This window comes from Aythya fuligula, chromosome 11, assembly GCF_009819795.1.
Source record: "Aythya fuligula isolate bAytFul2 chromosome 11, bAytFul2.pri, whole genome shotgun sequence".
Lineage (NCBI taxonomy): Eukaryota > Metazoa > Chordata > Aves > Anseriformes > Anatidae > Aythya > Aythya fuligula.
The window spans coordinates 5,248,293-5,269,010 of record NC_045569.1 but is presented as its reverse complement, the minus strand read 5'-3'; the positions used below and the strand labels follow the sequence as shown (position 1 = coordinate 5,269,010).

General features: G+C 44.1%; 1 protein-coding gene across 6 annotated transcripts in view; it reads right to left on the bottom strand.

The window, feature by feature from the left end:
• The window catches only part of TJP1 (tight junction protein 1), a 159,271-nt gene that overhangs the window by 63,654 nt on the left and 74,899 nt on the right, over positions 1-20,718 (bottom strand). The window contains exon 1 of one of the 6 annotated variants that reach the window (XM_032194867.1): positions 13,709-13,852. The exons of the other annotated variants lie outside the window; for them this stretch is intronic. Coding sequence (XP_032050758.1) covers positions 13,709-13,741 — 33 coding nt within the window. The 5' untranslated portion in view covers positions 13,742-13,852. Of the gene's footprint in view, positions 1-13,708; positions 13,853-20,718 lie in introns of those variants that run through there. 6 annotated transcript variants of the gene reach the window in all.

The window sequence follows — 20,718 nt, the reverse complement described above, 5'->3', positions numbered from 1 at the left end:
CCCTGCTGCAGGAATCTCTGGTGCTGCTGACAGCTGATATAACCAAAACCCTTCCTGCATATTCAGTTTGAGACAATATAGACACATGCTTACTCCAAACTATTTCTAAACACTCAACTCCAGAGAAGCTATTTAAACTAGAAAAAATCTTAAAAAAAAAAAAATAAAAAAAATAAAAAAAATAAATCCTGAAGTCTGAAGAGGTAAGGATAAAGAGCAGTGACAGGATTATTCAGAATGAAGGCATGAGAAAGGCAGCAATACTTCCAAAAAATAGTTGTAGTGCAGTCTTTCCTCCATTAGAATAAAATCAGAATTGAACAGAAAAAGCATTTTCAAAGCACAACTGATTCAATATTCGTACCTGCATAGTCATGGAAGTTGTGTTAATTTCCAGAAAAAAATTACATGCAGTGACAACACTTTCAACTGTACTGCTTCTACTAGTCCATTGATTTAGCTGCATCTTTTCCCTAAATTTTTATCACTTTACCTTCAGAGTCATTCCTTTAGAAATTTAATCCTCTAAAGATATGGTAACGTTATCAACAGATGTACTAATGCGTCTTTTTTTGCCTCACTATGCCATTTAAGATGAACCATGTTAACAAACATTGAACAAAGTCAGTGTTTCCCGTATTTCCTTTATAGGAGATGAGAGTAACAACGAAGCCATTTGAGTACACACAAGGAACAAGCTTTCTTGTTCTACTAACGATTACAAACAGTCTTTTCCCCAGAAAACTAGAAAATACTACAGAATTACAGTGTTCATTTCCTGCTCTAAGTCCATTCCCTGCTCTGTCCTCTGGAGATGTGCTGTAGCAGGTACAATGCATTACAGCACCGAAGGTAAGTGTGCTGTCACCGTATGCTACTGAGCTAAATAGCAAAAGCAGATTTAAACACACCAGCTGCTTATTCCTGGACCTACACTACTGCTTCAAGGGCTGCTAAGCACTGTTTGTCCATACCTCCAAGTTACTGGGAGGGCAGTGAACATGAGGGAATACACAGGGGAACGCCTGCAGCCACCACCACCTCTCCAGGCTGAGAACGATGCCATGCTGCACAGAAGTTCAAGCCTTAAAATGACTTGAAACTTCACACTATACACATCTACAGAATCAGTGAGGTCTGACTAGGCTTGCCATTTCTCAGCAGAAAAGGCTCAGTATCAATACTTTCTGTGGAGTCAAAGGTTAAACTGTGCATTGGTCACCTTGGGCTGTCGCTGGTAACGAGCTATGATGCTTCTGACTGTACAGGCTGGCTTGGATGAGACTTGCAACTCATGCAAACATCCGGCACCCTCACTTTCAGTTCGATCACAGTGTCCTCAGAACGCAGTCTGTCCGTGTCATGTTCTAGCCAGGCTGCTGGAACTGAGCAGTTCAGCATGCTGCCATCGTTTTTCCTCTTCCTGGAAGTGCAACTCAGGCACGATCCAATATAGCAATTATTGATGAAACTAAACAAAGAGATTAAACTGAAAAATTTCCTATTCCTGTTCAAGTCCTGCTTCTAACGCTGCAGAAGCTGCTGGCATTACAGTTACCACATATGATGGTCCTTAAGCATCGTGCACAGCAGACAACCTCCGCTTCTCAGCTTCTTCCCTTCCTCGTGCCCTTCCAATCAAGACACCCGATCTCAGACCTCAACATGACACATGCTACATTTCTGAGAACTATTTTCCTCTGCATTGGCTATCACAAATAAAGGACCATTGTTTTTTTAAGCCTTTCCCTCCCCCGTTTGCCCAGTCACACACACACTCTCCCCCCTCCCCTAATCCACACGTACTTTCAAGCCACCACATCAACTCTAAGGCTGCTTGTTTGCAGCAGCACTAAATAAACCATACACACCAACCCTGCCTCTCACACGACTGTTTTTGAAGTGAAAATTAACAAGAAAACAATTTAAACGGAGACAAGTCAACAATTGGCCGAGATAAGAACGGTGTGTGGAGTCAGCGGGAGAGAAGTGTTGTTATAGGGAAGGGGGGCTAAAAGCATGGAATGAGAGCCAGCTTTGTTCACAGGCAGCAGCCTAAGTGCCTATCAGTCAGCAAAAGCATTTTTAAAACAGCTGCATCAAAGCTTTCTGCAAGTTAGTCAGCATGTGACAGGCCAGCACATCAGAGCAGCGCCACGGCAGCCTCTGCATAATAGGAGCGCTGCGAGTGCCCTGAAAGGTCAGGGTGTGCAGGCATTCCAGCCCTCTCTAAATTGCCTTGGCTTATCGCTTGGAAGCAACATAATTACATTGCTTCAAGGGCTAGGACAGCAAAGACAGATTTTCGGTATTATGTTTTGGTCAGCTGCACACTAATGCTTGGATTTTCAGGATAGCCAGGAAACACGGAGTAACGCACAAGTCAGAAATAATGGAACTTGAACACATGGACAAATCTCCTCTTCCACCACAAAGAAACTGAAGCTACTCACAAACTTTCTAACAGCCCACACTATTTTCAAGTACAGCTATGTTGTCTGAGATTTATTTATTTTTATTTTTATTTTTTTACACAAGTGTTGCAAACTTTTTTTTTAAACAGAAAATTAGATTTAGCTTGTTTCTGTATTGAAAATTTCATGAATAAATTAAAAGGTCCTGTCCCAGAAATTAAAAGCAAAACCCAATTTCATTCTGAATTCCTACTTCCATTTGAAAAGCAGTATTTTTCTGTAAGAAAGAAGATAAATGCTTACAGCCAGCTATGAAGACCCTGAACAATTGACTTGCAGTAAAGCAAGCCGGTCACCAGCTTTACTCACAGATCTTCCCGGGACAGAACCAAAAAAAAAAAAAAAAAAAGAAGACTCCCTCAGCCTATCTACCTCACAAGATCAAAACTAAATTAGATGACAGCCTAATCAGGGCTCAGTAAGACTGGAACTATTTCAGTGCAACGTTTGCTCCAGGCATCTCTCTCCTGCCACGCCATGCAGCGCGGCACGAAGCACACCCACCCGACCCCCGGCTCACACAGCAGCTATCTGCCAGCACAGCTCACCACCTGGTTTAGTTCTCCCGTCCCATGCCTGCTTACTTCACCCCTGCACATCTATTTCTGCTACTGTGCACTACGAGACCCCGTGCTCTTCATGCACAGTGAGTTAGGGAGGGAATAACAGTGACAGATGTAAAGACTGCCGTAAAAGTTCCTAGTTAATTCAGTCGTAAAAAGGGGGAGGAAAAACAAAAACAAAAAAAAAAAAACAACAACATTTCTGACTGCTTCCTCTCATTTCAAGTATTTTCATTGTTACCAGATATTTGAGGTATGTTTGATCTGCAGAGGAGCTGGTTGAAGCACTTCGTTCAGCCTAACAAAACGCACGCTGCAGAAGCCTGCCATTCACGTTTATGAGCCATCTCCTTTCTGCCTGCATTTAAAGCAACCCCACGGTGCTGGCAACAGCACGAAGCATACAGTCACAAAGATAGCCCTAACATGAGCTACGATCCAACTATTTTGGTGTCCCCGTAGCAGTGGGGGAAAATAAGCAGAAGAGGCAGGCCAGTGGTCATTGCGGGGGACAATGACCTCAGCAGCTGCCAGCGCCTGCCTTCTTACTATTGTTTACACATCTTCCCGAGATAAAGAGGCATTTACACACTGCAGACAATGCAGCGACTAAGAAAACCTTCAAGTTAGCATTGGCGTATTTCAGATGAATCATTCAGACTTACATACCCTCAAAGGCAAAGAGATTTCTTTAAAGATCCAAGCGCACGCTTGCGTCTATGTCAATTTTCACCTCGCAATCCCTTCTGACAGCCAGCCATCAGACAAGAATTACAAGGCTTCGTTTGGAACAAGGCACTTATTACATCACCTTGTATTTCAGATGGTGAATTTAAATAAAAAACACCCAGGACGCAGAATGGAACAGGGTCCTGGGAACAGCATACCAGGAGAGAAACTGGGACACGCGTGCACATGTGTGTGAGGAATTAACCTGGCAAGAAGAGAAGGAAAAGGGAATTATCAGGCCTTACATTAATTTTCAATCCTATTTGCAGCTCTTCTCAGCATACAATGTCCCCCCTCTGTTCCTCCCTAGTAAAAGGAGAGCAGGAAAAAGATATTTGATGAAGCTGACAAACACAGGCAAAGAAAACTCCTATTTGCAACATTTCATTACAAATACTGCCGTTGTTCACAGAGGGTCTGGTTGCACCTCCAACCTGCAGGGGTGGCATCCCATCTCCTCTGGAGGAGCAAGGCACCCTGAGAAAGCAAGTGCTTCTGAACCACCACCCCCTTCCTGCCTCTTCCAGCCAGGGGGCAGAAAAACACAGCAGGACTTCCCTTAAGCCAGAGCATGCCTCTGACCAGAAGAGGTTTCTGTTCCACAGAAACTGTGACTAACTTTTGAAGTCACTCACACTGTCAGACTTGGCACAGCTGTGGGCATTAGGATAGCGCCTCCTGCCCCTGCAAACAGCGGTGTTCTCACAAAAGTGAGCTCTTTGGTTTGCCTCGTGTGCAATTCAGGTCCTATCTAAACTAACAGTTAAACCACCACGATGAAGGACTCGGAGGTTATGCTTGCTTTGTTGGCTACCTACACAAAGCTTACAGAAAAATAGATACACATTTACGAGCAAGTCACTTACCAAATTATCACTATACTCACGGTGCTGCCCTTTCCCATGTACTCGGGAATACATTCAGGTGAACATTCTGACTGAAGAGGAACATCCCTATCAGTGCCTGATGACTTCTGCTAATTGCAAATGCAGTTCAGGACAGGATGAGTGCTAGACGCATTTCAGGAGTATTTTATTCACTGTCATATGCTACAGTCAAGTTCACACAAAGCACTACAGGCAGGGATTATTTCTCATCCAAACTTCACATACTTAAAAGTGTCTAGAGGAGGCTCTGAAATACTTCCTACTTGCTCTGGAAAGCCTTACCTAGAATTCTGTGTAGAATCCCAGTGTTCTTCAAACCGTCCTTTGTTTGCTTTTAACATTTAAAGGAGTCTGTAGTATTTTATTTTTTTCTCCTCATCAGTTGCCTTCAGCTCTCTTACAGAAAGCAGTAATAAGCATATGAGCTAGCATGACAGATCCGTGATATAATACTGCCGCGATTTCAGCAACACATTGAAGTTCTTACTATGGTTCTTTCAGAGCCTGTGTGTGATACTATCATCTTTTTTTTTTTTTTTTAATAGCAAGCTTTAAATGCAGCTATTCAGTCAGTCTTGATGAGACAATTCTGTGAGTAAGGCTTAGTCATCCAACATAAGGTTTCACTGTAATTACTTGGGATGTCCAGACACCTTAGCATTTGTGCTAAGGTTTTCATTTCTTTGCTGGGGAGGGTAGAGGCAAGAAAGAGGAGTGACTAAGGATGAAAAGCTTCCTGTCTGCGTGCCTTTGACTCTTTCTTCCCTAACTTATGTCTCTCCCTGACTGTAGTCTTCCTACAGTTCCTTCCGCTCTTATCATAGTTCTTTCACTTGGCTTACCAATAGAAACTTGCACAACCCACCCCACCCCCCCCCCCCCAAAAAAAAAAAAGTAAGCAAGTGCAATTAAGATATAACCAGACATCTCTGGCACATTACTCACTTCTCTCTGGTTAAAGTTCACTTGAGAAACGAGATGCCAACTTCTCATTTGGAAGATACTGGAATTCTAGCAACATGAGGCACTGCAGAGACCTGCCTTTTCCACCTTCCCCCTCCTAATTCTTAGAGGACACGACAGTACTACAGCAGCTAGGGACGTGCTGGCTACTGCTTTCTGAATCCTCCTCGCTTGTGAAGACCAACTTCACCTGCCACAGCCGTTCTTGGCTCTGCCACGAAGCAGCACACGCTGCTGCAAGCACTTTCTGTTTCAGATGTCTAAGAAAGAACAAGTGGCAAAGGCAATATTCTGCCAGGAGATTTTATCGGATGGACCTGAGGAGAGGGGCTCTGAAATGATACGTACGGCTCCCTTGCCAAGGAGCTCAGAAGGTAACACCGTGCTGGCTGACGCTGTCTTTAGAGAAGATTTGCAGACCTGCTGCTGACCACAGTGTAAACAAAAAACTCCGATAGAGCTCGTGGCGTATGGTCAGAAAGCCTCCGAACTGCCCCCAACGTGACATTTTGTAGACTACTTACAACCTTCCAGATAAATGATCCTTATTTTTCCAGTCTCACCAGTAACACTGCATGTGAGAAATGTAAAATTTGAGGGCCGATAGCTGTAATATGAGTATGACAGACTAAATCTTTCAGAGTTGCATACTGACGGGGTATTCAAACAATGTTTACTGATTTAAAACTCAGCTGTTTCCTTGGCAGCTGCGGGGGACATTTACCCTCTAACTACCAACAATGTGATTACAATCAACTCCATGCACGACCACGGGAAAAATACGCCGATGCTCTACAGAGTGCATCTACAGCACGGAGCCCACCTCAGATGAAACAAACTCTTGGTTCAAGCCATTACGGGGCTGTTTATAAACTGCAGACCTCTCTCATTTTCTTTAGCTAAATACTCTCCATTTTGGGAGCATTAATGCAGTCCACATTATCCATAGGGGGCATACATAAAAAAAAGAAGTCAATTTAGTTCTCTCATATGAGATTACCGTCCAGGAATTTCTATTCCCGCATAGCTGTGTTATTAACAGAGGGGTTTATCCTGTGCGTGATGGCCAATCACTTTCCACAACTTAATTTCAATTTTGAAGGAAACAAAGTTCTTTTGTCCAAAAGCCATGCCTTCAAGCTTCGCTTTAAGGCCTTAATATCCACTAGAAATACTATTTCAAGGAGTCCACATTTACAGGCTTTTCCACCTAACGCTATTCTGGAAAACCACTTTATGCAGGGATATTCATATGCAAAAGAAAGTTGTTCCAAATAACATATAGGAACAAGGCAGGATCAAGCAAGGTCCAGTTTTTAAGCAAACACCCTACACTGACAGGGTTAACGTGCTCTAGCCTTCTCCCAGACTTAATTTCGGGTAAGCCAGCCATCTAAAATGAACAGGAATTACAGATTTATAACAAGCGTTGGAATTTGTTGGGATGAACAATACCTGGCATACTTAGCTCCAGGTACTATCCTGATCCCATATTAGCTACAACTGGACAATTGTTTGATCACAGGTGGCCAAGTAACACCTTTAAAGTTACTTCTAGAGGCCCGGAGTTCCCCTGGAGTTCTGCAGTCACAGTAATTTAAGTTGCTGCATTCTGTTGGAGACAACTTTGTGTGATTGAAGCCAATAATTATGTTTTCAATAAGAATAAAAACCCATCTAAGTCTTCCATCCTTTAAGACCTAAAATCATCTTTTAAATCATTTTACTGTACCGTATGAATGGCAGGTCAACCCTGTTGCATAGTTGTGTTGCCACTGTTCATAGCGTACGTAATGAAAACCTGACATCACTGTTCAGATTTCACAATCTGTTTCATTATGTTACTGCCTCTAGTTATAATTTAATGTTATTACTTCCCTTTAATAACTATACGTGAAATTCAACATTGTTTCTTCACCTACAAGTCAATTCTTCTTCACAATTTTCATTGTATCCAGCTCCATAACAAGTACACCCAAGTCATGAATGCTGCAGCAACAGTGTTCCAGTGCACGGGAGGGTAAGGAACAGGGCTGGCAGGAACTGGCACAGCATGGTCCTTCAGCCAGACAAGCTATCCCTAAAGAGTTACGTCCAAAAGCTCAACCATACCCTCCAAAGTGCTGCAGTGCTTCCCTGACCCCTTTTTTTCTGCTATTAACAAACAGGAGAGTTGGAGAAGAGCTTCTGTAGCCATTCCAACTGACCAACCAAAACCATCACCTACAAAGGGAGCAAGGAAGTGCTAGCAATGCCCCAGCTTGAAGACTACTCAAAAGAAAGCTGGACGCACATGATGGTGAGGGCAAATCCAAGCTAAAGCCCAGCCCACGTGTTCTGAAGACTACAATACATTCTCTCAGACTGCGCAGCCATTCAGAAGAAAACACATCAGATTCACATGTGTGACGGGGAAAGCTTACAACACTGAAGTACAAAAAGAAACACTGCTTAATATGACATATGTGAGCTTGTACACCAACTATCATACCGGTGCATATCCAACTCATACATTAAACTGAAGAGTCTTCTTTACACCTGAAGAGTGTATGCAATCTCATCTGCATTGATGCTGTCGTACTAATAGTTTCTTAAGGTTGCTACTTGCAGTTAACTTCAGTTTCTGCACAAATACGTATCCGATAAACACTAGCAATTTACTTGAATTTTGCCACAGGGAGCTCATCTACTGCATATCCTGTTCTATAGATAGTCCATAAAAAAAAAGCCTGCTGAAAGAACAAATCAAATATTAATTTAAAATAGAGTAATTTCATACTAGTTCCCACTGTGCGCCACTACCTCCCAGTGCACGTATGATGATCCCATTATGAAATATTCACATGGAAAATTAATCTAAATCCTGACGTGTTTTTAAATGCAATTTGGACAATCATATCCTCTCCGCAGCGGCACAGAACAATTTCTACTCAGTGCGAGTAAAGAAATAGAGCTATTTGTTAAGCGACTGCTGACCCAGTGGGGCAGAGGGGAAGGCACGGTTACTGGACCCCATTCAAACCCGGCAAGAAACAGGCTGTGCAATCCCACAGGATCATGCGCTGAGAACTAATTACTGACTGGTTTAGGAGGGGTGGAAGAAAATATTTTCTAAGGAAGCCCTTAATGTAAAAGGCGGTGGGGAGGAAGACAGGAGATTGTTCTTCCCTGCAGTGCTTACTGGAAAAAGGCTCGGGACTGCAAATCAAAGAAGCTGCCTACTTCTGCCTGCTGGCTATTTTTAGCAGGTCGGTGCTTGGTGTATGTGCGGGTGGGAGGGACAGCACCCAGTTCTGGTATTGCTTCCTCGGCTGCGTGAAACTAGCCATAACAACACCCCACGGCGAGTTATCCAGGCCAGAATGGTAACTCAACAGTTTGCTCAATTACAGGAACTTCTCCATCTATCAGTGCTCCCTACTGCTATCACGTTATTGAATTTAGGCTATCCTCCTCCACCACAAAAGGCTAGAACATCTGTTTACAACGGATTAGGAAACAAGAATCCTGTTAGAGATTACTAAATACCCTTGAGAATATCAATACTTTTTTTTTTTTTTTTAATGCAAAGTCAAGATTTAAATTTTTAGCACCCACGAAGTGTTTAATATTCCTAAATACACATAACCTAAATAAGTCTCCACATGCAAGGGCTAGAAACAGCTCTGAAGACTTACGGAGGATGCTGCTGAACCAGGGAGAGCAGACGTGAGGAAAGCACCCAGTCCTGGGCACACTGGGGCAGTTCCCACCCCTGCATCAGCCCATCCAGCTACAGAGCTCCACCAGACCACAGGGCCTGTGGCTTAGGATTTACCTAGATCCACCACAGCAGGAAAATCCATGGACAAGAGAGGCAGACTTCAGTGTCCCAGTACAAGTCAGCACCCTTGTGACCCTGGCAGCGCTTGCTGCTCTGCAGGATCTGCAGGACCCACACCAGACCTTCCAGCATTCAAATGAGTGTTCTCCTCTGCTTGCTCAGGCCCTTCCTTGAGTACAACACAGCTCCTCGTAACAAAAACACCCCTCCTAGTTTTGAATGTGAAGCGCGTATCTGAAAAATCTGTCCCTAAAACAGAAGAAGATAATGTTTTCATTTCAAGACTTTTTGGACTCATCATACATACACAGCACAGAAGCATGGGATTCATTTTGAGGCTTCCCTGTGGCTGTTTGTTAATTGGTACGTTCACTGAAGAAGTCATTAGTAACATTATTTGCCTGAGAAAACATTGAACACAGTTCTATATGAATTTCTGCTGCATTTATACTACGACCAGGAAAAATTCAAGGGATATAAATGACTGATGTCTTTCTTAACCAGAGGGTAGTTTGCTGTACAGATTACATAACTTCAAGCATCCTATAAACTTATAAACAAGCTATGAATTCAAATCCTACCCATTAACTCAAACATTTAGAAATTGTTAACAAACCAAAAGCTGAGACTAATTTCACATGGAGACACGTATGGCTTTGCAGCCCTCACGTAACCAGCTTTCCTCCCTCTGCCAGGCATCACTTTGCCTCTTAGATCTACGGGATGGGGGAACAAAACCAAAGAGAGGATCCTATTCCATCCAGCAAGCTTGTTGGCACGGCCTGGAGCAAAATGCACAAAACATTTGGGCCCTTGGCCTCAACATCACCCACTTTGGAAGAAACTCTTCTGGATGAGTGCTTTTAACTGAAATAGTTGCTACTTACATATTATCTTTCAAGTAATAAGAACAAAGTATTTAGCACCGATCAAAGCTAGAATAGCTCACCATTAATTATAATTCTGTTTTCAGTTGAATACCTGAGCTAAGGACTTCTTATCACGCATTTCAACGAGTCCTCATATCAAAAAGTTTCAATCATGATGGTTATGTTTTAGTATCCACGTGGACATACTCAGCCTTAAAGGCCACTCACAACTCCTAGCACCAATTCAAAGCAAAGTGCCTTGTTTTGAGCCTTTTTTTTTTTTTTTTCCAGAGGTAGGCCCCAAACCCATTCCCATAGTATGTGAGTAGCAGTACAGTGTGTGCCCTCAAGTACCTATGAAGTACAACCCACTGGCCAGATGTTTTCCTTGAAACAAAGATTAGTTAGCTGGTCGCTGATAAGGGTTTACTGATTTTCCACCCTATAAAAAGTAAAACCAGCTCCCAGGCACAGTCAGATTTCAATCTGTTTACATTAATCAGCGTCCTGCATGTTAGACTAGAAGCCAGCTCCAAAACATACTTCATAACGACGTACAGAGCATGGAGTTTGCAGCTCTTCTCTCATCAGGACAAACATCACACTGAAAAAAGCACCTCAGCTCCACCTGATAACTGAAGTTGCCTATAGTCTTTATATACTGCATCAGTTAATGTAATGCATTACCTGAATAATCTTTTTTTTTTTTTTTACATACTATTTTCAGGAAATATTTTCTCAGGTCCAAATACAACTTAAAGAAACAGCATCACAACTAAATGCAGTTAATTTGCAGGAGTTTTCTTAAAGTAGAAGATAAGTCCCCGTGATTAAACAACTCAGCTTATTTCTACTACTTGGTGTTAGTTCTCCACATGGGTTTGGATTTTCTAAATTTCTTTCTTTATTGTTACACTGAATCTCACTCAACTCCCGAGTACTGATCTAACATTCAAGTGTTCATACAAACTCAAATGGGTAAAAACAAAATACTGTTCCAAAACCTAGCTACTTCACAGGTAGCAGCACTTCATTAAGTCACACTTTACAAGCCCGCCCATATATTCTCCACAAAGGAAAGAATCACTGCAATCTCCAGTCAGGATTTGGGGTAGACCACTGAGCAGCATTTCCAGGAACCACAGGCAATTCCCTACAGCAGAGGAACCAGAGTCCTCGCAGTCTGCGAGCCTTGGGCTGTTAATGCGACCAACTTCTCACCAAAGCAGCAGGTAATAGCTAGCTGGAGATACATCTAGGGCAAACAAAATCCAAGAATTAACAGAGTGAAGTGAAAGAATTGGAAACATTCTCTGTGAAAGAATATTTAAAAACTAAAAGGAAGTCAAACCGAGGTTCAGCATTAAAAGAAGTCAACGACTCAAGAAGCCCTTTCCCCATATTTACTACTAAGAAACATTTTTCCTCCTTTTTAAACAACAGCACAGACAGCGTTCGAGCCCTCAGCTTAAAGGTGGAAAGCTTTCTATCTCGTTACTAATGCCCTGACACAGCCGTCCCCACGGCATCCATTAGTATTGTTCAAAAAGGCATCAGAGCAGATTAGGCCCCCTACATTTTGCAGTCACAGCCACCGCTAGATTAGACTGCGAGCACGATTTCCTTTTGCTCACCATTTTCTATTGTATACTACCAACAGCTCCAGCAAATATTTAAAACCTTAATAAAAACACATTCTTTTAGGGCATAGCTGGGAAAAAGTCAAGTAACCAAAACAGAGGGAGCAGAAGGCAGCAGAAACACTGTTAATAATAGGGCATAACACAGTAATACCAGCCAAGATACCCGCATGTACAAATGAGGAATTACTAAGCTAAGAAAAAAATTGAGTTCTCTTCTGGTCAAGTGTGCCAAGACAGACACAGACACAACGCCTCAGAAGCTAACAAGTATGTTAAGTAAAACTCCTATTATGAGATAAACACCCACACGCTTGGTTTTAATGCGCTACACCCACCAAAATGAGAAACTGGACACCACGTCTGAAGAGGTGTGTGAAGGAAACAAGACCTGAAACTTGAACACCGAAGTCCTGCAATATTCTAGTATTTCTGAAATATTTATAATCCACCCCTGCCCCCTTATCTGCCCTTATTAAAACCATACAAAGAGCAGCCAGGAATTAATAGCTGAAGAAGAAAGTACACTGCCCATCCACTGGCATTATGGCAAGGAAATTAATGTGAACTGTATGCATGAGAGTCTTGGAAAGTGTTGTTTGACAAATTAAGATGAAAAAGAAGGGAAATAATTTCAACAGAAAGTTATTACCGATTGTATGAGCTTAAGTCAAAAACAGAGAACTTATAAACCTGATGTTTTTCTGAAAGAAATGCTACTTCAAAGACATGATTTTTATCGAGTCTGAAAATACACCAGTGTAGAGTTAAACCAGAGGGAGGCTGTGTTTTGCAGCATTCTTAAATTAACATATCTTTCAGCATAATTACTTGGGCTGTTATTGTATACATGCACACATGCTCACAGGGCCAATTTAACATGACGAAGACCTGGAAGAAGTTTCGGGCAGCTGCTCTGGGAAGACGCAACTTCCAATTTTACACCAGTATAAGATTAAAATGAAAATAGATAATACTTTGGTCTTTAGTTTTTTTCTTTTGTAAGGCAGCGCAGGCACGCGTGCCTTTCTCCAGGAGCTCAGCAGGCAGCTAGGTTTCCGGAGGATGTTTTGTCCCACAGGTGGGACCCCCGCTCCCCCATCGCACACAGGACAACCACCTGCAAGCTTCAGGCCGCCGCGACTCCTCACAATGCCTCGCGCGGTAGGATTCCAACGCTAAAGGATCATTCTAGCAGGGAGCGGCACATCTTCATTTTTGTGTTCGTTATTAATAAAAACGCATTTAAACAGGGTAAGAAGTAGTATGTTTTCTCCGTAGCTACGCGATATCACCAGTTTGAAGCATTATATGAAGCGAATCGCTTCTCTAAGCGCCGATACCTGCCCGCCAGCACGCAGGGACAGCCCAGGCAGCGCTCTGCAGCCGGTGTGCTCGCCGGGAACCAGCTCCACGATCAACCCCAGCCGGGCCCCGAGCAGCCCTCCCGTCCCACGGCCAGGACCTGTTGGGCGTCCCGGGGGCGGTGCAGGCAGGGCAGGGCAGGGCAGGGCAGGCAGGGCGCACACCCGCAGCCTGCACCTGCGCCTTCGGCTGGCCGCGGAGAGCCGCCCTTCGCCTCCCCTCACCGGCAGAGCCCGGCCCGGTCCTCCCCGCTCCCCCCCTCGTGGCGGCCCCAGACAAAAGGGCAGGGGCACGGCCTCGCCCGCACGGCCCCGAGCGCTCCGCCGCCGCTCCCCGCCGCCCCCGGCCCGGCCCGGGCCCCTCTCGGGCTGGAGCCCCCCGGCGCAGCCCCTCACCTTGGTGGAAGCGGCCGCGGCCCTGGCGGACATTTTGTGTCCTTCTCTCTCCCCCCCCGGAGCCGAGTGCTGCGCCCGCCAGTGCCCAGAGCGGGGGAGAGAAACTCGCCGCCGCCTCACACGGCTGCCCGGATAAACATCCCACGGCCGGGAACAGGGAGGAGGAGGAGGAGGAAGAGGAGGGGAGAGGCGGGCGGCGAGGGAAGGGGCGGGGAAAGGGGCAGCAGCAGGAGGAGCAGCAGGAGGAGGAGGAGGAGGAGGAGGAGGAAGGAGCCTCAAGTTTGAGCAAAGCGCCCGGCTGCTGGGGCTCGGCTGAGGGTGCCCGGGGTGTCCCCGCGGCCCCGGCCCCTCAGCCCGGCCCGGCAGCAGCAGCAGCAGCAGCAGCAGCAGGCGCGGTGCCGGGCAGGGCGTGAGGAGAAACCCCCCCGAGCTGCAGCACCGCACGCTGCCCGGCCGCTGCGGGACACTGGTGGCTGTGGAGCCCGGTGTCAGGGCCTCGGATCTGCAGTTTTACTCTGTAGGTGCCCCCAGCTGCTGCAGGGCTCCCTCCACGCTGCCTTCGCGCGCAGCCGAGTTCCTAAGGAGGCAACAATGTGGTGATCCCAATCACTGCTTCGCAAAGGAACGCCCTACCCGAGGCTTCTGTATGAGTTTTATGTTTGTTCTCCTTTGAAAATAAACAAATTCCTATTCCAGGAAATAGCTGAAGCTTATTCCCAAGGCAGCAGCCCGAAACCGAGGGGGAAGGAAGGCCACCTCCTCAGCTGCAGCAAGGAGGACGCGGCACCGAGCAGCAAAGGCCACTGTGGCCTTCCCTCTCCCTGGGAGCCAGGGCCGTGCCAGCCCTCTCCCAGGCACACGCCAGCATGGCCTCAGCGCCCCAGTGCACACCAGTTTGGGCAGCACCATCCCGGCCCTGTGGCACCCGAATGCTCCTGCAGTGCCCCAGCACCCTGCCTTGTCCCCAGAGCCCAGCGGCCACACATTGCTCCGGACACACCGGTCCCCAGGGGAATTCTCCTCTGCTGTAGCACTGCCTTCTGCCAAAGCTCCTCAGCTGACCCTGACACAAAAACTCCATTGCTCTTTTTTTATTATTATTATTATTATTATTTGGTCATTGCAAGAAGTAACTAAGCCTCGGATTTTTCTTAAATCTATCTACACACACTGAAGGAGGAATGTGACATTTTTTATTACCACATCACATGCGTAATTGTCAGAGGAGGCAGGAAGGAAAAGGCTGAGATCACAACAGGAAGGAGGGGGAAGATTTCAAGGTGTCGAGACACGAAAAGAAACTCATCGAGGACATGAGGGGAGAGTGACCTGAGAACGAGCAGGCTCCTAATCCCTCCCTTCCATCTTGAGCATGGACGGGGGCAACGCTGCCGTCTGGGCAAGAGGAAAGCACAGATCAAAGACCTGAAACCGAGGAGGTGTGAGGCCAGGGAATGAAAGAGGACCACAGGGAGTGCAAACACAGGGAGGTGGAGGTGGATGCTGAAATGAGAGGGGCCACAGGAAAGAAAATACTTCTGCGAGTTCTGCGAGAAAGACTGGGGAGACAGAAAAAGATGAAGGAAAAAATACAAAGCAATGAAGGCTCCACCAAAAAGGGAGGTGCAGTTTTTGTATCATCTTACGGAACACTGGTTGACAAAAGGCCACAGATCCACACACTGGATTTGACAAGGACGCAGACTGTTAGACAAGGAAGGGCTGCTAGCTAGGGGCTCAAAACACCTTGCAGCAGATTCAAGATGATCACAGATGACCTCTTGCCAGCCTGGGAGAGGACACAACTCCTCTGGCCCACAGAGACTCATGGAATTTCTTTTCTTCCTTCCTTCCTTCCTTTCTCTCAGTCTCTGTTTTCCTTTTCTTTCTTCTTTCATTTCCTACCCTCCCTCTCTCCCCTCCTGCCTCCTCCTTCCTTTGAATAGATGTGTGAGATTCTGCCTCCACTGCTGGTATCAGCCCCAGGAGCTAGAAGCACCGTCTTTCTCTCTTAGCTTTAGTAAAATGTACACCCTTGGTGCTGGCCAAAGAGATACAAACTACTTCAAAGTGTTTTCTTGTTCAGGAACACACTGCTGCCATTTCAAATTCTTCTTCTGGAGAACTTTTTCATCTCTTCATTAACCGATTACTCACAGGCAAAGCTACCATCACAGTACTGAAAATGCCAAATCACACGTTGGACAAATGTCAGTCAAATAGCCTGAATATATGAAATAAAATAAACCTCGAATGATTCTCCTATTTACCTTCCTTTAAAAGTTCTTAATAAAGTATTACAAAATTCACCTCTGAAATGAGAAATTTAAGTATTTTGAAGAATGTTGGGGTTCTAATACATTCATGAATCCCCTGAAAAAAACTAAGAACAGCAAATACCTATCCATATATACATATATACATATATGTCAATACATAGGGATACATATATATACACACACATATCAGTGTTTATGAATATACATGCCCAATATAGAGAGAGTACATTCTGTCAGATACAGATATATACCGAGTCCCATCTGTTAGAGAAGACAGACGGAGGATCAGAACTGTAAATCATATTCCTGTGACTGCCCTTTTAGGTCCTGAAAACAGGACCTAAACAGACATCCGTGTCCTCAGAGAGAAAACTGTCTGAAAACTCAACAGCAGAAGAGCAGTACTTTACATATCTTTCAAATAACTGCCACTGAGAGATATCTAAAAGAAGTACGATAATATTTTCCTGGCAGGAAACCTCAAAATAAAATCACTATGTGATCGGTGTTCTTCAAGCCCCAAATTGGTTCAAAGGCCACAGAAGGACAATCAGATGTGTGAATCCTTATTTCTGTTTTATGGCATGTGTGTCTGTCACACTGCAAGAACAGGAAGTCTATTCTCTACTTTATGTTGATTTAACTTTTTAAGAAATGTTTTGATCACTTGAAGATGGGGAAGAAGGAAACTGCAGAACCACAGCCACCACCGAGACAACTTCCTGTGGTTTTTGTGGTGCGTGTGGCTCAGAAAGAGAACAATTCAGAGGTCTTTCAAAGCTTTCAGATATTTTTGCTGCCATCTGAGGTAGTCTTGGGAAAATTAGCTATATATATGCCTATGTGATATCAGTGATGCCAAGCAGTTGACACTGGATGTTCTCTGTAATTGCCACTTGGTTTCAGCATTTCAGGAATGAAGATAAAAGGGGCAGAGAAAATCAGAATTCACGGTAAAAACTACAAAAGAAGAAAGTACCTTTTTTCCAACTCAAGAAATAAGAAAGTGGTTTCAAGAAACCACCGGGAAATTCATGTGCTTAAAATTACAGTTTTTTAGTGTCTTGCCAAATCAAGTACCTAGGGAAAAATAATGCAGTCATGATGCCTAGTAACGACTCTGATCTTCCTCCCACTTCCATGCAGTTAAAGCTTGCTTCCTACATCTTCTTCCTCATTAAAAGGCTGCGTACCGCTGCATATCCCTCTTCTAAAAACACTGCAGATAACTGCCCAGTATTACAGTGAGCAGAGTCTTCCAACACCTCATTGCCTCTCACATAGTAGAACTGTTAGACAAGGACAAAATCCCAACCATCTTTAATTGCTCTCTCATTAATGGATGAAAGTATTCACCTCAAGTACACACCAAAGGCTGAATAAGCCCTGAACGGGAATAAACCCAACCTGTCTTGCCAGTCAGCCAGTCTTAAACTCCTGATGTTCTAAACTCATTGCCATTTCCTATTTATCACCTTAAAAGTCTATGAGGTTTAACACATTGCAAGGTTTTTCTGATCAGTGAGACCATCATTTAAGTTTTTATGCAAATGGCAAGCGTACAAATGGAATTAAAAGTAGGTTGCAGGGGCTAAGCAAGATTATTTTCAGCGTTAAAATATTAAAAGAATTTATTACTGTAGAGCTGAAGAGAACTTAGGCAACACTCTTTGGTTGTTATTTTAGGATATCCTTATAAAAAGATTTTCTGTCTCCTTGGTTTTGGCCAGGTCTTCGAGAATCTCTGTCATCCATATTATTATGTGTAGTGACAAAATCTGGGAACATAAAAAAGTGCTATCAGTAAGTTTTAATCTCGGTTCATGACAGCAGAGCTAATTTATTATAGAAATGTTATGTAAAACTATTCTACGTCCCATCTCTGACAGACACTTTGTGAATGGGACTGTGTATTTTAAATGCACGGCAGCTGATCAAGGCCGATTTTATGAAATGCCTCACTATAAGTAGCCACTGGATGTCAAAATGTCAGATATACTTAATCTGTACTGCTCTGCTTTCTCCAGCTTTATTTGGTTGAGAGGGGACAGTAAAAATAATCGAAGACAGCTGCAAAACTTAAGCAGTCATAAATTTGCTACTGATGTGGTTTCCTTCAGATAAACACACCAGGGACAATGCCATCCATGCTCCATTGATTCAGAATTTTTATTTTTCATACTTTGCTTTCAGAGAGCATGATAACGTGACTCAGACAGAGAGCAACATGTACCAAAGATTAACTGCACAGGTGTCTTTGATGAGTAAAAGCAAAGAAGTAGCACACACCAAAACACAGACCTTTGTCACTTACAAACTGTAAGCATTTTGGAAAGGCAGGCCAGGGATAGCTTAATAAATGTGATTGATTTAATGAACTTGCTGGCAAGCTCCTCTCTGTCCCAGAATTTTCCAGGAACCCTTGCACACAACACGAGGTGATAAGGCTGATCTTGGAAACCCAGCAAGAAATCCCCACCTATCGGGACTGATGAAGCTGACTATGTGGGTTTTGGCAAGGTGTGGCTTTCCAACCCAGAGAGCTTTGAAAGCTGAGTTCACTTCACTTCTCCAGTTTCTTGAACGCAAATATCTTGGTTGCAGTGAGTACCGCAGGAAAGCATCGTGACTCATTTTGGTTAATGAGAGGGCATGCATGCAGAACAGGAAACCATGGGCTGAAAACTGCTATGTTCAACATGAAAACCTAGCACTGAAAATTTTTATACTGCCAGCTAATTTTACAAATACCACAAAAACTCGATCTCATTTGCTTCTTAGGTCTTCGTGTAAATACTTTACTGTGTACCTGCAGAAATGTAGAAACTTAAATTGCGGAACTTTAGAAGCTATAATCACCTGTTATTGCCACTCGGCTTTCAACTCCCTTCTCTCTTGCTGTCCTCTAACTTTTCTCGTTACAGCTGGCACAAGGCTCCATCTATTCTAAAAGTCACATGCACAACTCCATCGAGTCCAGGCACTAACGGTGTTCTTAAAAGCAGGAACACCAGATTACACCAGTAATTCCAGCGTAATCTTTACCTCAGTTGGTAGCTCTGTCCTAGTAGCACCTGCTTTACAGGAGTGACTTTGGTAAGGTTTAGAGGAGGTAAGTAAGGTGATTAAGCTTCAGATGGTCACGCCCACAGAGCTATGTACCCGTTCCACCTTGCTATTTGTTTTTGTTTCTACTTCCCGATGGTAAAACCAGTTAAAAGAACACTTTAAAAAGACTGCTGTTTGTGTTAGTGAAAGAAACTCAGGTAATCCTACTCGTACCCTGGGCAGCTCTCCTAACAGTGTATTTCTGGATGACTGCATTGCACAGTGCTGTCACAAGTGTCTGCGATGGTTTTGTCGGGGCTCCCACTCAAAGCCATTATCATTCAAAAATATATTAAACCCGATAAATTAACTCGTCAAATATTAGACTATGGCAGAACACAGTTTTACGAATTTTAACTCCGTGTTTCAATAACTCACCCTCCACCAGAAACAGTCTTATTTAAGACAAATTTGTTGAGCATCACACACTTCTCATCTTACGAGTTACAAGTCCTCTTCAGTCACTTCCAGCATGCAGCAACTAGGGAGAAATCTGCTTATCTGTGATATTGCACACTCTGCTTTTAGCTGTGCCTGTAATCGATAGCAAGACCCAGCTCACAGGGACATGTGGTTTTGCAGTACGCCCTGGTGGAACGGTTCATCTGTAACTGTTAGACTGTGGTTAATATTAATCTTTTAAATTATACAAATAAAACTCACAACGAGTTTTTAAAAGAAGTTAAAATGTTTTCATTTTATATAATAGTTTCAAGGTGGCAATATACAAGAGAGAATAATAGAGTAGAAAGTGCTTAGTATGGGAGGATATTGCATTATTTCCTGACCTGCTGTTGTCAGGAAAGAAAAACGTCACAGGTTGACTTTTGGGCTTTGGTATGTCACAGCACGTGAGATCCTCAGGCAACACACACTGCTGTGACAGAGGCCGCACATTTTTCTGATGTTACTTGACCACCCCTTTCTGCTCTTGCACCTATGTTCACCTCCTTGATAGCTGCATCAAGCTAACTGTGTAGGGGAGTAACAAAAATGGTACCGGCTAAAAATTATTCTTGTAGCCCAGAGGTGGGAATGAGGACATTTTTTGGCTGGCTTTTCCAGCTCTCCAGGCATTCACGCTGCACACAGATCTGTAAATTGATTTACGTTTGCCAGGCCAGGAGCTCTTCAGAGAATCTCCGAGGTGGCACCTGTCTCCAGGTAGGGGCTCAGCTCTGATCTCAGCTGGCTAGAGCTGGCCGTGTGCTCGCTCACTCAGAAAATATTCGCATTTCAGTAGACAAATGTATGTAGCTAAGGGTGTATCTATACCTCCAACTTTAAATCTAAGAAATCAGCAGCCAGAATTTTTCCTGGTTCCGTTGCATTACCAGAGAAACCTTCTTTGTTGTGTAAGACCAGATGCCACAACCTCCATCACGGGGATGCCAAGAGGCTCTAATCAGAGCAACGCTTTAATCTAGCTAAATGTATACAGAGAGCCCAGAAAGATTCAAAGCAAAACTATTTACACTGCACAGCTAACTGTTCAAGCTCCCTGTGCTTGCGCTAGGCAAGGGCAGACACTATTTACCACATCTGGGTGAGCATTTCTCATGTCTAACATTTTGAGGTTATTAGGTAGCACCGCCTTCCCCGACAAGGGCCCATTATATCCAT